The sequence below is a fragment of the Haliotis cracherodii genome, unplaced genomic scaffold (genome assembly GCF_022045235.1).
Source record: "Haliotis cracherodii isolate W230 unplaced genomic scaffold, xgHalCrac1.p SCAF_1, whole genome shotgun sequence".
Lineage (NCBI taxonomy): Eukaryota > Metazoa > Mollusca > Gastropoda > Lepetellida > Haliotidae > Haliotis > Haliotis cracherodii.
Genome location: NW_027266264.1, coordinates 12,995,979 through 13,017,907, shown reverse-complemented (window position 1 = coordinate 13,017,907; position 21,929 = coordinate 12,995,979). Strand labels below are relative to the sequence as shown.

Sequence of the window (21,929 nt, the reverse complement as noted above, 5' to 3'; positions counted from 1 at the left end):
GCTGTTGGATTGAAACTATCCAAGAGGTATGTTATTAAAAGATTATTTTGATACCACTTTGTCCAGTACCCTAACCATGCTTGTTTCCTACCTGACTGCTGCACTGCTAGGATGGTACACCTGTCTAAAACATTACCTCGATGAGTGTTTTTCATCTGACTACATTAGCCTTGTTTTAGTTCTATATTACCTGACTCGGGGAACATGTCAGTGAGGAGACTGTCTTCTGTAAACTGTCCAGGTTGTGGATCCTTATGTAACCATGACGATGTGATCTTGACCATCAGCAGCACACTGGCCTTGGTGAGGTTGATGGAGAGCTGTGGCATCTCGGACATCCACTCAGTCAGCGGTAGGTAGGTGTTGGTCCTGTGGAAAAATCCAGGTAAATCCTTCAGCATGGTCAGTGCAAACACAAATCTCACCCTCACACAACAAGGGATGTACTATCATGACCAGGAACTACATAACTCTAGGCTATTACACAACAAGGGATGTACTATCACGACCAGGAACTACATAACTCTAGGCTGTTAAACAACAAGGGATGAACTATCATGACCAGGAACTACATAACTCTAGGCTGTTATACAACAAGGGAATGTACTATCATGACCAGGAACTACATAACTCTAGGCTATTACACAACAAGGGATGTACTATCATGACCAGGAACTACATAACTCTAGGCTGTTACACAACAAGGGATGTACTACCATGACCAGGAACTACATAACTCTTACACAGCAAGGGTGTACTATCATGGCCAGGAACTACATAACTCTAGGCTGTTACACAACAAGGGATGTACTATCATGACCAGGGACTACATAACTCTAGGCTGTTACACAACAAGGGTGTACTATCATGGCCAGGAACTACATAACTCTAGGCTGTTACACATCAAGGGTGTACTATCATGGCCAGGAACTACATAACTCTAGGCTGTTACACAACAAGGGTGTACTATCATGGCCAGGAACTACATAACTCTAGGCTGTTACACAACAAGGGTGTACTATCATGGCCAGGAACTACATAACTCTAGGCTGTTACACAACAAGGGTGTACTATCATGACCAGGAACTACATAACTCTAGGCTGTTACACAACAAGGGATGTACTATCATGGCCAGGAACTACGTAACTCTAGGCTGTTACACAACAAGGGTGTACTATCATGGCCAGGAACTACATAACTCTAGGCTGTTACACAACAAGGGATGTACTATCATGGCCAGGAACTACATAACTCTAGGCTGTTACACAACAAGGGATGTACTATCATGACCAGGAACTACATAACTCTAGGCTGTTACACAACAAGGGATGTACTATCATGACCAGGAACTACATAACTCTTACACAGCAAGGGTGTACTATCATGGCCAGGAACTACATAACTCTAGGCTGTTACACAACAAGGGATGTACTATCATGACCAGGGACTACATAACTCTAGGCTGTTACACAAGGGATGTACTATCATGACCAGGAACTACATGACTCTAGGCTGTTACACAACAAGGGATGTACTATCATGACCAGGAACTACATAACTCTAGGCTGTTACACAACAAGGGTGTACTATCATGGCCAGGAACTACATAACTCTAGGCTGTTACACAACAAGGGTGTACTATCATGGCCAGGAACTACATAACTCTAGGCTGTTACACAACAAGGGATGTACTATCATGGCCAGGAACTACATAACTCTAGGCTGTTACACAACAAGGGATGTACTATCATGACCAGGAACTACATAACTCTAGGCTGTTACACAACAAGGGATGTACTATCATGACCAGGAACTACATAACTCTTACACAGCAAGGGTGTACTATCATGGCCAGGAACTACATAACTCTAGGCTGTTACACAACAAGGGATGTACTATCATGACCAGGGACTACATAACTCTAGGCTGTTACACAACAAGGGTGTACTATCATGGCCAGGAACTACATAACTCTAGGCTGTTACACAACAAGGGTGTACTATCATGGCCAGGAACTACATAACTCTAGGCTGTTACACAACACCTATCATCACCACTATAAAGTCTACTACTTCCAAAATCATAAATTACTGACATGGCAATATATCAGCCGGATCATGTCATCCACTAACATCCATCCATGAATACACACCCAATCAGCCAAGTCAAGCAGCCTGAACACAATCCACAATAGTCGACTCTTACAACCAGCAACGGGGCACTGGGGACCTACTCTAACCCAGATGTGAGAAGGATTTGTGCTATGCATTGCCACTCAGACATGAGGGTAGCTCCACATAGGACTCACCAGTACTTGGGAAGAAGCAGGTACTTGGAGTAGACTGAGCCACAGCAGGGGGGTACGAGAGTCAGGAGGTGCGAGGGGGTGCCGGAGGGGTCCACCTTCAGCAGCCCTACATGCAGCTGGAACACCTGAAACACACATGGAAAAACAGTCAATATATGGTTATACAATTTCTGATTCCCAACAGAGCAGCTGATTCCATCTGATATATGCAGAGTAGTTAAATATCAACTCCCTTTTCAAAATCAGAGTGAAACTGCATTCACTGAACTCTTTTGAATGAATTTTTAATGAAATTGTTGTCATATACAACAACAAGATACAGTTAAAAAAACAGCTAATCAGTTTTCAAACATTAATCAGAAGAAAAAATATTATCAATTTGTAGTACCCAGATTTCTCACCTTAATCTTTGTGTGTGAGTGGCAGTGGTAAAGGAGGTTGCTGGATGGCCCTGCGATGTTGCTGACGAGCCGCACCAAACGTCGGGGGTACATAGGCGACGTGATCTCCAGGTCAAACCTGGATGCTGACATCCGACCCCCTGGCAGGACAAGCTTGCTGGTCTGGTCAGAGGCAGGCTTGTTGTCCTTGATAGTCAAGTAGCCATGAATGTATTATACACATTTTGACAAAACACATTCTATTGTGCATTTCTGACTACATGCACCATTTCAAGTTCACAAGTACACCTGTACGTCTCCAACAACAAAGTGTTAGATTTTGTTTATCCACGTCCTTATATGAAAGGATAATCAAGAATATCAACATGTAAGAGAGCATAGTAAGGGGAAGCAACCCTGCAATAACTACAAAATTGTTTCCCCTTGACCAACATCAAACGTACATCGTGTCACGTTGGAAACAGAGGAATTTGTATTTCAGTATTTATAGCTCAAGCAAGGAAGTTATGAAATAATTTCCGAGAGAGTTATTTTTTATTTTCCAAACAGAAATATTTAGGTGAAAATAACATAGCTAGCATTTGCCTCTAATTAACAGAAATTATAAATAAAAATTCATAATTGAAATTATTTGACCAGGTTGTCACGATACAACATTGTCCTGGATAGCATTAAAATCAAACCATTGACAGTTTTGATGACATATACTAAACAATGCAAGATCATTTTTAAGGCTAACATGGTTAAATCAGCACAAAGGATTGCATCCAAAAATGGGAGAGATATGACAATCAGTATTAGGAGGAAATGTACAAATAATCAAATTAAGGATTGTGAGAAATATGTGGGAAATACCAAACTTAACCCACCTGTTCCTAAATTGACTTGTCCGACATTTCCTAGGTCAGATTCTATTCAGGGTGTCATCATTAATAAAATTTGGGTAAATATTTTTAAAGCTTGAAAATTTTATCAACATCCTTAAAGAGGCTGTACGTTATGTTGATATCTCATAAAAGAAACAAACAACTGATGGTCGTTGTTTATCGTACATTAAACAACTCCCACTCATCATGAGAAAACGTTTCACACATGTCAAGATGTAACCAAAATCCCCCTAGTTCTACTTGTGGTATATTTCATTTATAACCCCACCAATCCATAATGAGTTCAATCTCATTAAATCAGACACTTTACTGTAATATGATATCACTCTGCATCACACCAGGCGATCTTTCTAATCAGCCAATCAGTCAGTAATGATCAGTGTTGAGGTTTGTAAATTCCCAGGGAAGCATTTATACCAGCATATGTGACTTTTGTATGCTGAAAACAGAGTTTATTGCCCATACTCACACGTATAAAAGTCAGAAAGAAATGAATTGGTGACTTTTATGTTATTGTATTTGAACAATTTATTACGTAGCTAACCACGGGTCCTGGTAGTCCTGCGGATACCCGGATCCTACTGAAGACCCACCAACCCGAGTACCCGAGTTACCCATCCCAGCCCTAATTGTAAATGTGTTTCCCACATGAGATGCTTACCTTTCCCTTCTTCTGAGCTGGTCGGTAGCTCTTCCGGGAAACATCACACTGAGCATGCTCAGCCGCCAGCAGCGTCATGGACGGCTGTACCAATATCACATGCATCGTGCGCGTGGGTATAAAGTCCTCCATCGATTTGATCTGCTCCTCCGTGGCTTCAGGACGATCTTCCTCTGTTGTCACTGGAGAAATAAGATAACAGAACCACATTGTCGAGTCAGCAAAACAGACTTATATTTTGGAAATGGCAATGCAGCTCAACTACATTTTGGTGTATCGTTGGAAATGTACACATGTGCATGACTTGTTATCTATAGCCAGTAGTCTGAATGGTTCAGTCATACAGCAGATTATAACAACGAAATCAGGGAAATGTGTGGAAAATTGTGTAGTGATGTTCAGGGTATTTAAAATTGAGTTTTTTGCAATCAAATAAGTCACCAAGTCTGACCACTTAATCCATATAGTTGCCTCTTACAACAAACATGGGTTGTACATTTTGTGGGGGACCTTTCCTAACCAGGAATGCATTAAAATATGGTGCTAGGTGATGCAATAAACCAAGTCTCACAACCTGACCACGCAATCTAAATTAGTTGCTTTTTAGAGAAGCAATGGAGTGCTGGGGACCTATGGTAGCCAAGAGCCTCGTTCCACAAAGCAATTGTTGCCCTAAGCATGCTAAGACCGTCACTATCACTATACTTTAACATAGACTCACAACAATGGCAGCACTAAGATTGCTTTATGAAACAAGTCCCCAACTCACCTGACTTGGATAAAGCATAGGGCTGATGCTAAGAGACAACAGTACTCACACGACTGGGATGAAGTTTAGGGTTGATACTAAGAGACAATCTTACTCAAACGACTGGGATGAAGTTTAGGGTTGATACTGAGAGACAACATTACTCACACAACTTAGATGAAGCATAGGGTTGATACTGAGAGACAACATTACTCACACGACTGGGATGAAGCATAGGGTTGATACTAAGGGACAACAGTACTCACACGATTTGGATGAAGCATAGGGTCGATACTGAGAGACAACAGTACTCACACGACTTGGATGAAGTTTAGTGCTGATGCTGAGAGACAACAGTACTCACACGACTGGGATGAAGCATAGGGTTGATACTGAGAGACAACAGTACTCACACGACTGGGATGAAGTTTAGGGTTGATACTAAGAGACAATCTTACTCACACAACTTGGATGAAGCATAGGGTTGATACTAAGAGACAAAAGTACTCACACGACTTGGATGAAGTATAGGGTTGATACTCACACGACTTGGATGAAGCATAGGGTTGATACTGAGACACAACATTACTCACAGGACTTGGATGAAGCATAGGGCTGATGCTGAGAGACAACATTACTCACACGACTTGGATGAAGCATAGGGTTGATACTAAGAGACAACAATACTCACAGGACTTGGATGAAGTATAAGGTTGATACTGAGACACAACATTACTCACACGACTTGGATGAAGCATAGGGCTGATGCTGAGAGACAACATTACTCACACGACTTGGATGAAGCATAGGGTTGATACTAAGAGACAACATTACTCACAGGACTTGGATGAAGCAGAGGGTTGATACTGAGACACAACATTACTCACACGACTTGGATGAAACATAGGGTTGATACTGAGACACAACATTACTCACACGACTTGGATGAAGTATAGGGTTGATACTGGAGACAAAAGTACTCACAGGATTTGGATGAAGTATAGGGTTGATACTGGTGATCCCAGGCACAGCGGAGGAACTTCTCCACCCGGTGGTACAAGGTCGAGCTGACGTTCAGGTGACAAGGACCAATCAGAATCTTCATGATGGATGTCTCATGGAAGAACAGAGCCTCATGCCCATCATCTGTCACAGACGACTTACTGCCTGCTGCTTGGCACAGAACATCAGAAGCAGAGATTTAGTTAAAAAAACAAGAGTGTAACAGATCGTGTGACACTTGCATCAAAGACAGGCTACCTAACATGGTGTAACTAATACATATACCTTTCACTGGTGGATCCAGACACACGTTTTTTTTCATGCAACTTACATATTAACTACATCCTCAGCCAAGACCAAATAACTTTGAGACTTGGGTATAATGTGCACCCATCTTTTATCAAAATCCTTGATCTGTCTTTGCTAATCCTTTTTTTAAGTGCACACAAAACACAATCTCATAAAATAGAATTGAGGGGGGAGGGGGGGGGGGAGGTAAGGGGAATACAATTAAAAGTGATACAGAACTCACTAAAGGTGCAAAGGGAAGTAACTCTATCAACAAAACACAGAATCATGTACCACACTGAAAAAATTGTTTATTCTTGTGGAGTCTCCTTGACCTATTGACAGGAGAATATGACTATTGTATTTTTTCTTGAGGTGGAGTTTACGTTAAAATTATCATTCTATGAACTTAACTACATATACTTGCATTCAAAAATTCAACTACATTCAATTCCAACACTATAGCTACAGAGTCACAATGAACTGGTCAGAAGTAACGAAGGTCCCAGATTCCTTGTTGTTTACAGCTGCAGTACTGTATGTTAATCTAAGAGACCTCACATTTGCGTGGTATTACCGCAAGTTCCCCCCAGCTTTCATCCTTGATTCCGTCCACTGCTACTACATCCTGTCCTGAATGTAACCATGGTAACCACTAACCGATGCAAGTCAACTTACAGTGTGTAGGTTCCGTGTCTGTCATGAAGTACAGATAGTCAAACCAGAATGCTCCATACTTCTGCAGGCCGAACTGCTCCGTGAATCTCTCCATGTGTTTCTCCCCATCGCTGACGAACTCCGCAGCCTGACCCTGGTTCTCGGCCGACTTGGGGTCAAACAGGGACTGACTGATGTAGTTCACCACGGACTTGTTGAGCAGAGACTCGCCCGCCTGCAGCAGCACCATGCTCTGGAAAACAGCAAGGACTTTTGTATTTGGTTTACAGATCCTCTCAACCAACATGCTCAAAGTACTGAGATGGAAACATATTTTCAGCGATAGACATTGGCACTAGTCCTATAGTCCTTGCCAAACTGCCCAATAGTAAAGGCACCATAAGGACAAGTAGACATTTGCCATGTCTAAGGGTTTTGCTATGTGTTATCATTATAAGGACTAGTAGAAAACAGTTAGTTTCTATTGCTGATTTTCATCATTGTTGACAAAAAAAACTTATTAGAATAAAGCAATCATTTTTTCTGGAATCTTGCACCACAGTCACGAGATGACTCTGCCATCAAAACTTGTTACTTTGCAGAGGGGTGGTCCTGGAGAGCTAGATGTCTTCTTCTAGTGTATTTGAAACAAGTGACTCCCTATCTTAACCATTTTAGTGAGTGAGTACGGTTTTACGCCGCTTTTAGCAATATTCCAGCAATATCATGGCGGGGGACACCAGAAATGGGCTTCACACATTGTACCCATGTCGGGAATCGAACCTGGGTCTTCGGCTTGACAAGCGAATGCTTTAACCACTAGGCTACCCGACCGCCCTTTAACCATTTTAACATTATGGTTATGAGAAAGGCCCATTTTCTTGTTTAATTTATCATACAGACCCTGATACAAAAATATCCAAAAAGTCTACAGCATGTCTACAATACTTTGGCCGTGTTGGCAAGTCCAGAGAATAAGTCAAATGCATCCCGGATACAATTGATTTGACACCAACTAGAGCACATTTATCAATCACATTAATAATTATCATTATTAATAGAAAACATAGGCCTGATCATCTAAAGTGGAACTTTAACAAAAAGCTTCCAAATCTCATGTATAGTCAATAGATATGGAATATCAAACTGAATGAATCACAATCATCCCCGTTCGTAAATGGTTAAACTATTAGTTTGGATGTTAGTTCATGTCAATTCCAAATTATCCTAAATGGATAAACTATTAGTTTGGATGTAGCATATGTCAGTTCAAAATTATCCTAAACTGATAAAGTATTAGTTTGGATGTTAGAACATATGTCAATGTCAATTCCATATTAATTCTTGTTTCTCATGTTGCAGTGAGCTCATGTTGCAGTGGCAGTGAGCTCATGTTGCAGTGGCAGTGAGCTCATGTTGCAGTGGCAGTGAACTCATGTTGCAGTGGCAGTGAGCTTATGTTGTAGTGGCAGTGAGCTCATGTTGCAGTGGCAGTGAGCTTATGTTGTAGTGGCAGTGAGCTCATGTTGCAGTGGCAGTGAGCTCATGTTGCAGTGGCAGTGAGCTCATGTTTCAGTGGCAGTGAGCTCATGTTGCAGTGGCAGTGAGCTCATGTTGCAGTGGGAGTGAGCTCATGTTTCAGTGGCAGTGAGCTCATGTTTCAGTGGCAGTGAACTCATGTTGTAGTGGCAGTGAACTCATGTTGCAGTGGCAGTGAGCTCATGTTGCAGTGGCAGTGAGCTCATGTTGCAGTGGCAGTGAGCTCATGTTGCAGTGGCAGTGAGCTCATGCTGCAGTGGCAGTGAGCTCATGTTGCAGTGGCAGTGAACTCATGTTGCAAGGGCAGTGAGCTCATGTTGCAGTGGCAGTGAACTCATGTTGCAGTGGCAGTGAGCTCATGTTGCAGTGGCAGTGAGCTCATGTTGCAGTGGCAGTGAGACACACGTTTTTTCATGAAATTGTTTTATAATCAAATGAAATGATAGGGAAAAGAAAACGTTCTGTCATTGCCTCGTGGTGTTTACCTAACAACTCAGTAATTAAATTCCCGACCAAAGATGAAGGAGCAGCAGTTTAATGTCTGTGACCCACCAGGAGAAAAGGGACCTTATGGGTGCTTGGACACAACTGTGTCAAACCAGACATCATAAAGACATTTGACGTCCACTTGCTTCAGTGAAGATTGTCATGTGTGATGTCATGTATCTCGGTATTAAACATTAATTGAAGCTTGTGAATTGTATTTTTGTGTTCTGAAGATTGCCGTGGTTTTAAAATATAATGAAAAGTCAAAATGTGATATTATATCTCGTGGTAGGTTACACATATCAAAAGATAATTTCACAAAAACAATCTTAAAACATTTCCTATCAGAGGCTGAATGATAGTCAAGGTCAATTGTTACATACCCTTGGATCTCCCTCATCCTTGACCCCACAGATGCACATGCCCGCGGAGGACACACGCAGTGTCGTGACCCCACACTGTGCATCGAAGAAGGTAATGCCATGCATCAGGATGTCGGCAGAGAGGCCCTCGGAGTCCAGATACAGGAAGGGGTGGTAGTTGATTCTCCCAGTAGAGGCATACTGGCTGGACGACTCCTTCACCTTCTCCGTCAACTACAACACAGTAATACAACATTGTTTCATTATATGCCACAACCTGGGATCAAAATGATCAATACTCTGCAAAATTAACATATATTCAGTTTTCTTTTGAAATACATCTTCTATTTGAGTGGAAACAAAGTATTGGAAACATATAGAAAGCAGGGTTAGAAACTGGCACTAGTCCTGTGGGCCTTGTCAAACTGACCAATCGTTAAGGTATCATAAGGACTAGTAGAAATTTTAGAAGTGTTCTGCTATTTGTTATCATTATGAGGACTAAACTAAACTAAAAATGTTTGTGTCTTCCGCTGCAAAGAGAGCGAATCTTGCAATTGGACAGTCGAAGACAGACTCTCCCATTTACATATATCATGAATTTAGTGATCAGCCAATTACCATGATTACAGCCTTTGCTGTCACCAATGGTGAAAGAGAGAAGTGGATGGCTTTATTCTTTCAGGTGTTTTTTTATCGAAAGAGGAAAATAAGGTGAGGTGAAATGGGGTTTAACGTAACATCCAAGATGATTGCATTTATGCAGTGATGTGAAAGCATGTGTGTGCGTGTGTGGCTGCTTGTACTAGTCTGGACTAATGCTGATATTATTGTGCTAGTCCACCGAGATAATAATTACTATGCTACAGATTTACATGAATACCCCACTCAAACACAGTATACTAGCTCAGAGCCGACCAGACCTTGTTTCAGCCCCCCAATGCCAAGCACTAGGCAGGGAAACAACATCTTTTGGTATGACATGGCTGGGGATCGACCCACAACCTACCGCTCTCCGGGCAAGCACTCTACCACTACACCACGGAGGCGGTCAGGAAATTAAGGACTTTTGAATGTGCATCAAGCATGTCAAGTACATGAAGTAGGGGTGAAACCATACAGCAAGGTCACAATATCCTACGTGTCACGATACATAGGACATGATACAATACACATCATGATACGCATGTTTACATCAAATCACATGGAAACTTCTTGACTATAAACATTTCAGAGCAGGTTCCAAGGAATAGCTAGCTGTAGACACATGTTTGTAGCAGCTTTTTTTAGTAGTGAACTTGAAAAGCTAAATACAACATATTTTGACATATTTGACTGACAAAAACGCTTGAGTGGGTGTCATTAAATGAGTAGTAAGTAATTTATTTGAGCAAATGTATCGTTTTGTATCGATACAGAAAAATTTTCTTGTGTATCGTATCGTCACATGAAACCTCAGGATGCACTGTTGCACTGATGTATTATTTCACCTCTAATGTTAAGCACAAAAAAAACGGAACAATTTGTAAATTTTTCCAGACAAACACCCTAACATGCGATGCTGAGAGTAAGTAGTTTGTGGTTCCCCCATTGAAAATGACCTTTATTCTTACCAACTTGAATGAGATTTTGAGAAGTACCACTGAATACCTGCTTACCTTAAATGTGACAGATGCCTGGTGTACATAGAATCCTATGGACAAGAGCGGGGGAGAAGGCTTCCCCCTGGGTCTGTTCTCCCCATACTCCTGCTCTTCATCTGTGGGCAGTATCTGTGGCACAAAGGACCATGCCCAGTTCATCCAGCCGTCATCTGACTCGGACAGACTCCCTTCAGACTCAGGGCTTGGTTCTGCAGGTTACACATGTCAAGCCAAACATCATCATCATCATCATCATCATAGAACATGACATTTATCATGTCTACACAGTGATACTGGTAATAATCAACACTGCATGTCATAAAAAAATAGAAATTATACATAACTTCTAACTTGTCCAGTGCCAATTGCATTGAGAAAAATCACAATTACTAGCTCAATATCATCATTACAGTTTTAGTCTTCAAAACCATCATCATCATCTTTACCATCACCATCACCATCATCATCATCATCATCATTTCAGCATGATTAGTTTTGAATTATAATGATATTGATTTTCTAACACAGTGTCATGATATATTTGGATATGAAAATGATGGGTCTTATGTGACAAAAGGATGAACATGGTGACATGTTGTACTTGTTCTGGAAATCATCATGGCATCATAATGATCAGAAGTCTGTGGTAACCATGGCAACAAGGTTAAACTTAAACATGTTAAAGTCAAGTTTTGCTTGACCATGTTGACAACAGTATAGGGATGTATCCGAAATGTTGCTATAATCATGATAATAGTACATTAAAGAAGTTGTTATCCATAAATTGTGTCTACTTTGTCGTCCGTCAGCTTCAAAGAAATGCCTCAAACAATTGTTAAAGTATGGGAGTTAATCAGTTGTACATGTTCATAATGTTGTGGTCTAAAGATCCTTTTGTGAAAAGGGAACAATACACCATGAGACACCATGTCCATAATGAATATACTGCCTTACTGAAGATGACTCACATCGGTCTTACTGAAGATGACAATGGCACAACAAATCATTGCAAATGCTTCAGTACATTTGAGTAGTTATATAGGTGAAAATGATGAGTATTACACTGTTCGTCATGTGTACATACAGATGATACCCATACGGGTAACAGTATAGGTCTTCAGCATCCTATGCATGTCACAAGTAGAGAATATATGGTCAGGAGGTTCGGCTGGTTGACTTGGTTGATTACATCATGATTGTACATGTCATCATCATCATCATATCCCAATGTTTATAAACTAATGCTCATTTCAACCACTGGATTGTCTGATCCAGGCTCAATCATTTACAGACCGCTATCATATAGGTGGAATACTGCAGATTGACGTTTAACAACAAACAAACAGTATATTTAGATGCCAAGCAGCTCCTACCTGAGTTGTTGCCACTACTCCTTGCCACCTCCTGCTGGTCCGGCTCCTGTTCCTGCTCCTCCTTCTCCACATCAAAGTCCACGGTGCCGTAATACAGGGCAATGCACAGCTCCAGAAGTCTCAGGAACATGGGCAGCTGGGTGTCCGAGATGGACAAATGCAGCTTCTCACAGCTCACATTGAATCGTGTCACACGCGGTAGCTTGGCATTAACACCATCATATGTCATATGGAGTCTGCATGAAACAGAACACCGGTATAAGATCGGTTCTTGGTATGTCTCAATACGTCCACTGGTGTTTGTTTTGTCCAGACATACTGTTAGATCACAAAAGTTTATTACTTTTCGCAGAATGAGATCAGATGCAGTGAGGTCCACGAACGCTCTGTCCCAATTCATGTCGGCTCCGTAACATTCAGCAGATTTGACATTTATAGAAAGAACAATGTCGTCCTCCACAAACTTGATAATGAGATTGTTCATGATTATATTTACATTGTTTACTATCCTATTCATCAAGCTTTGTAGGTAACCTGGCGGTAGCTCGTCTGCAGGGTCAGGTCGTTTTGGTTTTATTCTTGCTCGTGCCTGCTGTGATGCCTTCCTCTGAGATTCTCCAGATTTGGAACTGGCGGAATCCCCGTATGCAGTATCCCTGACCTTGAGGATACACTCTATTGTGTTGACCGTGATGACAACTGGCTCAGATCCAAGCTTTGTCCAAGGAACATGTATTCTCAGCTCATGGATATGTCCACTCTTGAACATGATGGGCAGCTGTAGGACATCTTGAAGGACATCTAGTCGAAGGTCGAGGTTGTTGAGAACAACGTCCCCTCCCCACAAACTAACCTGGAAATCCTCCTGGCTGAGTTTGACATACTTGTCGACATACCCCAACAACAATGGGGCAATATAAGACTCAATTTTGAACATGATGATGTTGTTTCCTTAGCAGCTCTCTCCCATTCCAAACATCATCTGAAGATAATTAGACAACCTGTCAAACATTGTAAAATATTTCTTCATTCTCTTACAATAATATTTCTAATTCTTCATGTTCATAGTCACGTTTTTTAAATATTTGACTTTGCTACTACCAAAAACAATTCAAACTGTTTTTAAGATCATACAGACTGTCAAACACACATTATTTACTTGTTTGTTTGTTTGTTGTCTAATGCCGCAGTAAACATTATTCAAGCTATATCACAGCAGTGTAAATAATCGAGTCTGGACCACACAATCCAATGATTGACATCATGAGCATCGATCTACGCAGTTGGGATTCAATGACATTCATCAACCAAGTCAGTGAGCCTGACCAACCGATCTTGGTTAGTCGCCTTTTATGACAAGCATGGGTTGCTGAAGACCAATTCTCACGTTATCATGATTATGTATGGCAGAACAGAGTAGAGGACTTTTCACCAAGTCATAAAGCATGTTGACATTGAAAAGCATTGGAATTCATTTTGCATTAAGATCAAAATATGTTTAGGCCACTTTTATGAACTGATGTTACAGATCCAATAGTAATATTTCTTCAAAATGGAAAAAAAATATAAATATGACAAAACTGATAAAAAAGTTTGGGATAAAATAATCGCCAATGTTTTCATTAATTCTATATTTACAAGATTGTCAAAAAGAAACTATTGCCATAAGTTAATAATTTATCCATTTTGATCACGTTTTGGTTACATAGCGCACATGAAGCTTATGTACATGTATGTGTACAGTTGCGTTTGCATATATGGCCTAACACCCTACATACACGACAGATATGAGATAACTGTAACTGTAAGACCTATGAGATCATTTCAATTAGGCAACTCTAGTTCCTGAATCTATATCTTCGATCTTTACATAGCCATAGATGTTTGAATCATGGAATCATCTCAAACTTGTTTATGCGCTATCCTGCCATGCTTACCTTATCTACGGAACGTAATGAATAACGAATGTAATCTTCATCAACATTTCTTCCCTGCCAACTCATTTCTCGCCATGTTTATCTGTCGCGCGCACCCGGAAGTAGAGCAGACGCTCGCTTTTCCAAAGGGAAACAACTCGTTCATGTATGGTTGCATGCCTTTTCGTGCATATATATTCTTTCGTGTACAAAAATAATCCTATCTTTGGCTACTTTACTACCACTTCCACTACCACTACTATAAGATCCGGGTTAGAATTGGTCTTCGGCCTCCCAATGGCGACTAAGGGGATCTGGTGGCCAGGCTTACAGTCTTGGTTGGTGCATGTCATATTCCAATCACTTGATTGTCTGGTCCAGGCTTACAGACCGCCGCGATATTGTTGAGTGCGGCGTTAAACAACAAACAATCAACCAATCATATACCCCCTGGGTATTAATAGAAATAACCCCATATCCATGTGGTATTCGATGGATTCCTTATTCCCTTGGAAGTGATATATATATATATATATATATATATATATATATATATATATATATATTGGAGATGAATTTCACTATATTTTTAAATGTCCATATTTTACTAAAGAAAGAATTTTGTATATCCCACCTACATATTCTAAAAGACCTAATATGATTAAATTTCAAAGACTTTTCAGTTGTAAAGAGATATCTGTATTAAAAAACCTTAGTAAATTCTGTAAATATGTAATGCCAATTGTAAAATCTTCCGGCATACCACATATCCGCTATTATAATGTGTATTCTGCTGTTATTTTGTACCTCATATGCCGAGCGGTTCTGTTCTGTTCTACCCAAGGCCTGCATCACAACCCCCCCCCCCCCCCCCCCCCCCCCTACTTACCCACCATATCACTGTGTAATAATCAACACATTCCCATATTTAATCGATACATGTTATACCTTTTGTTATAACCGATTCAGGTGTACATTTATTTCATTAAAACACTAACCCATATGATGCATATTTTTCAATCAATATGTTTCACACACTATTTTATGTGTTCTGTGTATACGACAAAGCTCGGTCTTAATAGATTCCACGGGTTATGTTCCATTAAGTTTTACAGACCCTAGTTACCTCAAACGGGTCGGCTGTGCTTATTGTTCTAAATCATATATTCCGTATGCACTGATTGAATACAATGGATAAGGTTTGAATTTACAGAGTAATTTGCATCTAAAAAAACCTTCTGTTCTGCATATTAATGACATAGCAGAATAACACTATACTAGTCATGTCTACGACGGTGACCTTTGCTGTGGTGGTACGTTCATAGCCTCCAACGCATGCTAATATAGGCCCCGATCTACAGTTTATCTTAAGACACAGGCCCAGATAACAAACACGTATGCTGAATGTGTAATTATGACTTGAATTGTATGAGCCCAAGTTGTTGAAATGAGTGACAGTAAATGAGTATTTACATATTACAGACCGCAGGTATCCGGGTAATAGTATCTCCTCAAATGCGGTTTTAATTTGTACCCTGACCTGCAGTAGATTCGTCTGCCATTCGACACGCATGCAAGTGTGTTTGTGGTATACTGACTCCGAGCCGACCAGTCAAGTGCCGACCGCATCTTCCCGAGGCAAGGGAGTTGACTGACTATGAAAGTCAACTGGACTTTTAAAGTCAGTTAACTCCCTTGTCTCGGAAAGATGACCACTTAACGCCAAGCGCCACACAGGGTAACAACAAGAACCATGTTTGAACGTCTTTTGGTGTGACACGACCGGGGATCGAACCACCGACATCCCGCTCTGCGCTCAAACGCCCTATCCACTAGAAAACGGATGCGGTCTGTTCATTTAGAAATATATTCCTACAGTATATTCACAAGAGATGGAACTGTCCCTGCACAGACTGTGAGGCAGCAAGTCTCCCACATCCTTTCAGTTGTTCATACGTCAGATAAACAAGTTGTTTACGAAAGCTGATACACATGTTTGTCAATGTCGACCTTTACGGATGAAGCAGCTCATTTGCATAGTGTGATAGCTTTGAACGTGGGTGCCCATGATACTGGTACCATCCATCTGTTACAACCTGTCCTGTAGCTATTGGCGGCTATGTTCTCGGTGAGATCACCAACGCGCCACATGGCATCAACGATGTCACTCAGGAGCTCCAATTACCAATTACCCTTGGGCTACCGATTCCCACACACTGGCCGGGAGAAGTGCTGCAGTAATACGTGCTGTTTACGTCGTCTTCAAAACAAACAAGGTTTTCCTGTTGGACTTCAGGTAATCTTTCTTTTATTTCGTTTGGTAACACTTTTGGTTTCTTTGTGATTGGTCGAAGAAATTTAAATTGATTTATATGAAATTTGGTTTGGAGACAGAAAAAGAGATATTTCGATAGGAAGTCAAAGTAATTTAAAAAGAACTGCTAAGGATTGGTTTCGGGACAAAACAAACACTAATACAACTTTTGTATTATATTTGATTAAGATGTAAACACTTGCTGGTTAAAGTGAAAAGCAGGCTATATCAACCACGTGGTGATGGCCACGATTTGCCTATTGCTTGCTTCCAGACAACAACATTAATATTGATGGATTTGAAACTCAGTTTGTAAACATGCTTTATCAAAACAGAAGCCCAGACCAATGGGCGATTACAAGTCAGTTGAACGCAAATCCCAAAGAATTTCTTGTCACTGTTCGTCACTGCTTACAATTAAACATCCTGACTGTTGATAATCTGTTGGTATTTAGTGTAGGTAGGTGATGTATGTATGTCATGCTTGATACAAAATTAGACCTATTCTGACAGGTTTTTTTCCCGTGATCTTTTGAATACAAGTTCTTTCATTGTTGTCAGTCTTTATAAAGCAAACAAATGGGGTTGTAAGTTGGAGCGAGTCACTAGATCTTGATAGAAAAGTGCATTTATTTAACTGATGACAACACTGAGAAAATCAGTTATATTATTATAGTACAGGCGAACCTCGCTGTGTCGAACTTGGATGTGTCGAATTCCCAGTTGTACTTGATAGTTATTGAAAATTTGCATTCCACTATAGTACTATATGTTGAACCTAGTGGGATTCCGGGACAGAATGATTCCCAGTGCCCTTTACACTCGTCATAAGAGGAGACCAATATTCACTCGCTCATTCACTCACAATATCTTGATATTCTCGTAATAGGTGAGTTAGTGAGTGAGGCTTATGGTTTAAGACCTCTTTTAGCAGTATTACATTTATATCGCGGCGTGTCAGCTTAATGTGGGAGGAAAGCCCGAAGTGATGCAGGTCTCAGACGTTTACCGCGAGCACGGATATGGTGTTCACAAACCTAGAAACATAATGGGGGCGAACCGGGATTCGAGCTCACAACCATTGGCGTAATAGGTGAAAAGCTGTGATTACACACATACACTAGTCGTCATACTACCATCTGTGTTCAAAAGGTAGTCAAGTGCGTTAGTGTTTGCCAGCGAGGATTTGGATTACCTAAGTATATATTTGCCACGCTGTCACATCATTGGATATTTACTGGGGGAAAAAACAATAACCCAGATCGTTTATACTCACAAGCTGCTGCTGTAGTAATGACATTTGTGTTAACGCTGATATTTTGGTTACTTTCAAGTGCAGTAAGGTATGAACATGTTGCCACTGGTCCCATTTTCAAAATGGACGTTCAGAATTAACCATTTATTTTTCGTTTCTTTGCGTTCAAGCCATAAGCAGATATGACTTTTTCACTGATTTCTGAACTTGTCATGCACTGTGCTTCATGTAGGGCATTCTGTAGACATGCACAAGGAGATGGTTATTGGTTTAAATCATAACCCCTAGAATATATAAATAAGAAGAACAAGGCGCCATATAAAATACTGGCGGCTTATCTAGACTTATAAGGATAGAATTACTAGTACACATCCATGGACTTCTCATTCGGTACAGCCTTGGAGCAAGGCTAGGTATTCTGTAATAAACCATGCTCGAATCATAGGGCCCCTAGATCATTTAGCTTGAACGCATGGTAATTCAGATCTATGGTGTACAGATTTTAAGATTACGTTTAGACACAGTCTAATGTTTTCATTGTTTTCGATTCGAATGACACCAGGCTAAAAATAACCGTCAAATCAAATTATTAACTTCTATGAGAGATGGAAAAGATGTGGTTGCGAATGGCTCCAGATATTGGTGCATCTGATTATTTATAACTAGGTTTAGGGTGCTTCCCACGACACTTTCCCAGGGGTTGTGATTGAAACAGCATACATGGACCCTTAATCCTGGTTTCAAGGACGCGCCCATCAAAACGTTGCTTCATTTCAACTGCTTTGCACATCCTGCTTTGGAAACATCAACAACCCTTTTTTCAAACATTTATTATAAAAGTATAAAATAGAACATAAAACTGACAATAATTAACAACACACTAAACACACTGATCATAAAGCAGTGTATCAAACATTCAAACATGATATTGACAAATACAAATCTGATGATGATTAACATCAATATAATAAGGGGTTCGTTCATCAATCATGCCATATATTAAAACTTTCAAATCATACAAATACACACTCCAACTCACGCACGCATCACATACACATACTGCTGTAGGGGGTGTATAATACAGACTAAGGTAACTATGTACAAGATGGGTGTCATGGTGTATGGTATATTTGTCCTCCCACCAACAGTGCCGTATCATCAGCCGGGGGAACTGACGGAATCTGCTGACCATTTATAAATAACTCCTCACCTACTTACTGATAGATGGTTCATCTCAGAAGCCAATGACGTGAACAGTTTAACAGTGTGCAGAACTTGACAATGTAAAAGTGTGCTCAAGGGTATTGTGGCCATTATCTAAATGTAATTTGTTCGATTATTTGTTTCCATTCCATTATTTATTCATAGAATGTATTATGGCGAAAATTAAACAGTATTACTCACGAAGTCGTTATCGAACGAGAGGATAAACTCGTTTAAATTTTTTACTGTATATATACAGCTGTGTAGCAAACAGACTTGCATGTAACAAAATGTTTTTCCTTAGCGATATGTACACTGATAATTTACAAGAAAATAAACACAAGTGTTCATTCACATAGGCTATTGAGATGATACACCAAGGTTCTTCTTCAAGGTATCATGTATATGTTAATGGTATAAATGGCGAACCAGAACGGTTACTTGTATGCAGATAATCACTATTGGGTGGGAGAACGTGATGATGATGATGATGATGGTGATGATGGTGATGATGGCGGTGACATTTTATGATGATCGACTGTGATAGATGCTACAGTGGCTCGAATTTCTTTTGACTCATATATTGATCATGTAAACATGTGCTCAGCCTTCTTCAGTGAGATCTGTCCATCATGGTCGGAACTGCAGTAGAGGTGACTTCTCCTGACTCAGTCCACCTTGCCCTGCTTGAAGGCAACACTGCCGACATTTCCCGATGTTCTGGGCCCAACTTCGGTGTGTTCCGCGCTTGCTGCTTGGCTTGTGATGTAGTGGAGGCGCTACAGGCGTCTCTGTCCGCCTCTCAGCAGGCGTTGAGGAAGATGAACTTTGACTCTGTTGCCGTGGTGACAAGGACCATGGTGTTTCCCCTCAGGTCCACTGGAACCAGCTCATACGCTCTCTCAACGACCCTGGCCACATGCTTGTTGGTCGCCCACACGTGCAAGATCTGTTTGCTCCAGTTTTCTAACGTGTTGCGGCTGGACTGTACTATCCCTGTAACCATGACAACAACAACCCTTAGCCTGGTGACCAATCACGACATTTTCATTGTCTATTCATATTTTGGATATTGGATAAGAACAAAACACAGATGAAACAACACTACGAAATCGCTTAAGTCTCACAAGTGTTCCTTCCAAAATGCACTTGCTTCCCTGAATAATACCAACCGCTTATATTTGTTATCCTCTTTTGATAAAACCAGCGTGTCTAAAAAATTCTTGTTGTCGTTTAAAATATGTTATCTTAATATAAAAGCAATTTTGTTACCCTTTCCAAATGTTCATTCTCAACGACCGTGACATGAATGGCGACATATCCTCTGTTTTGGGAGGCGACTATTAATTAATCATTTAACAAAATGGTGGACCGTGAAGATGTTAAAGGAAGCACATGAGCACTTATTTCTGTATGACTTTTTTTCTGTTTCGCACGTTTTATCTGATTGATATCATCAGGAGAAAGTATGTACCCGTAGTTTATCTTACCTTTTAACTTCTTGCACAGTAAGTGTAATGCGTCCTCCTCGGAGTAGTCTCCCTTGTATTTCATGGCTCGGGTGACGGAAACTCCGAGTCGCTGGCCGAACACCTCGCACACGTAGTCCGTGATGGACCCCCCGCAGGGGAAATACGACACCTCCATCTCAGTCTGAAATAAACATAGCAATAATTAGTACTGATAGAAGAATTCACAAGCATCACAACTGCATGGGTCGTTGTTCGAGCTATCAACCATCGGTTTGCCGGTCCAGATACAATTAACGATTACATGCATTAGCATATGTGATACAACTGTGATTTGCTTACTGCGGCATCACGCGTTAACTCACGAAATCTGTTTACAATGGTGCAAATATCATTACATGCAAATATTCTCATAATACAACCCAACTTGTATTTTCATGATTCAACTGCCCCACCCCCCTCCGAGTTTGAGATAAAAAAAAATAAACATAAATTAGAAAGAATACATACATTTCATAAATGCAAATCTTCACTCTTCACAAACAAACTTGCGTGCGTAAATAAAAAAAATCCAATGTCTCGCATATTTACCTTTAAGAGTTTAGCCGCAAAGCACTTGTTCATCAGTTCGAAGGAAAGCACTTCCGACAGAACCGAGTTCCCTCCCGCGTTCGGCACATCTCGTATACGCTCGGCACCCTCCGTGAGGGACATTCGGCTTACACCTCGAGTTGAAAGGAAATCGCAGTACGCTATTCCACCAGAATCGATGTCATTGACGAGCTTATGAATTTTGAACCACTGTAGCTGATGAACAATGAAGTTTTCCCCGACGTATGAGTTACAGGGCGAAATATTTGCTCCGCAACCGAGGAAGACGCTTTCCCTCTTCCTCTTGAGGCCTGTCTCGGAAGGAGAAACACCGGTCCTGGACGGTCTGCCAGGCACAGATTTGAGAGAAATTCTGAGAATTTCGCATTCGGTTAGATATTCTGTTTCTACCCATTTTTGATGGTGTTGCTAGCTTTCGGACATATAATATGTGAATTGAATACAAACTACACTGGCATGTTCTTACTGGCTTGTTCGGTGGCTTGTATTGCGGGTTTCTGATGCAAGCTCGTTTATATACACAAACAGGAAATCCCCGCATGTCGTCAACTGCTAAAAATACACTCTAAAAATACTGACCAATGACATTCCAACAATTGGCATCTTTAACCAATGAGATTCGTTAAATATGACATCACTCGTCACTATTATGAACGAGTATTTTTACATCTGATTTGCTGTGACAGGTCAGAAAACTCGGAAGTATTGCACCACGGAAAGAGAGATTCAGTATAAAAGTTACCTACAAACGTCTACACGATTCTTAGTCAGTTTTCTGTCTGTCGCCATTGAAAATATAGTTCA

At 40.7% G+C, this 21,929-nt stretch overlaps 3 protein-coding genes across 4 annotated transcripts in view; 1 reads left to right on the top strand and 2 right to left on the bottom strand.

The window, feature by feature from the left end:
- The window catches only part of LOC139472994 (intermembrane lipid transfer protein VPS13B-like), a 69,419-nt gene extending 55,038 nt beyond the window's left edge, over positions 1-14,381 (bottom strand). Inside the window, exons 1-10 of one of the 2 annotated variants that reach the window (XM_071255503.1) lie at positions 14,294-14,381; positions 12,357-13,338; positions 10,999-11,192; positions 9,362-9,574; positions 6,975-7,206; positions 5,991-6,176; positions 4,259-4,440; positions 2,711-2,896; positions 2,310-2,434; positions 191-369 (exon numbers count right to left, since the gene is read on the bottom strand). In XM_071255503.1, the coding sequence (XP_071111604.1) occupies positions 191-369; positions 2,310-2,434; positions 2,711-2,896; positions 4,259-4,440; positions 5,991-6,176; positions 6,975-7,206; positions 9,362-9,574; positions 10,999-11,192; positions 12,357-13,293 (2,434 nt within the window). In that variant the 5' untranslated portion in view covers positions 13,294-13,338; positions 14,294-14,381. Of the gene's footprint in view, positions 1-190; positions 370-2,309; positions 2,435-2,710; positions 2,897-4,258; positions 4,441-5,990; positions 6,177-6,974; positions 7,207-9,361; positions 9,575-10,998; positions 11,193-12,356; positions 13,339-14,293 lie in introns of those variants that run through there. The other variant, XM_071255495.1, reaches the window with a different exon arrangement.
- Positions 14,382-16,487: 2,106 nt separating this feature from the next.
- The window catches only part of LOC139472907 (regulating synaptic membrane exocytosis protein 2-like), a 113,137-nt gene continuing 107,695 nt past the window's right edge, over positions 16,488-21,929 (top strand). The window contains exon 1 of the mRNA XM_071255420.1: positions 16,488-16,568. The gene's annotated coding sequence lies outside the window, so the exon portion shown is untranslated. The remainder of the gene's footprint in view (positions 16,569-21,929) is intronic.
- Positions 18,708-21,316, bottom strand: LOC139459916 (AAC-rich mRNA clone AAC4 protein-like). Its single transcript, XM_071241649.1, has 3 exons — positions 21,105-21,316; positions 20,535-20,697; positions 18,708-20,040 (listed from the first exon to the last, which is right to left on the bottom strand). The coding sequence occupies exons 1-3, from the start codon at positions 21,225-21,227 to the stop codon at positions 19,847-19,849; spliced, it is 480 nt and encodes a 159-aa protein (XP_071097750.1). The 5' UTR covers positions 21,228-21,316; the 3' UTR covers positions 18,708-19,846.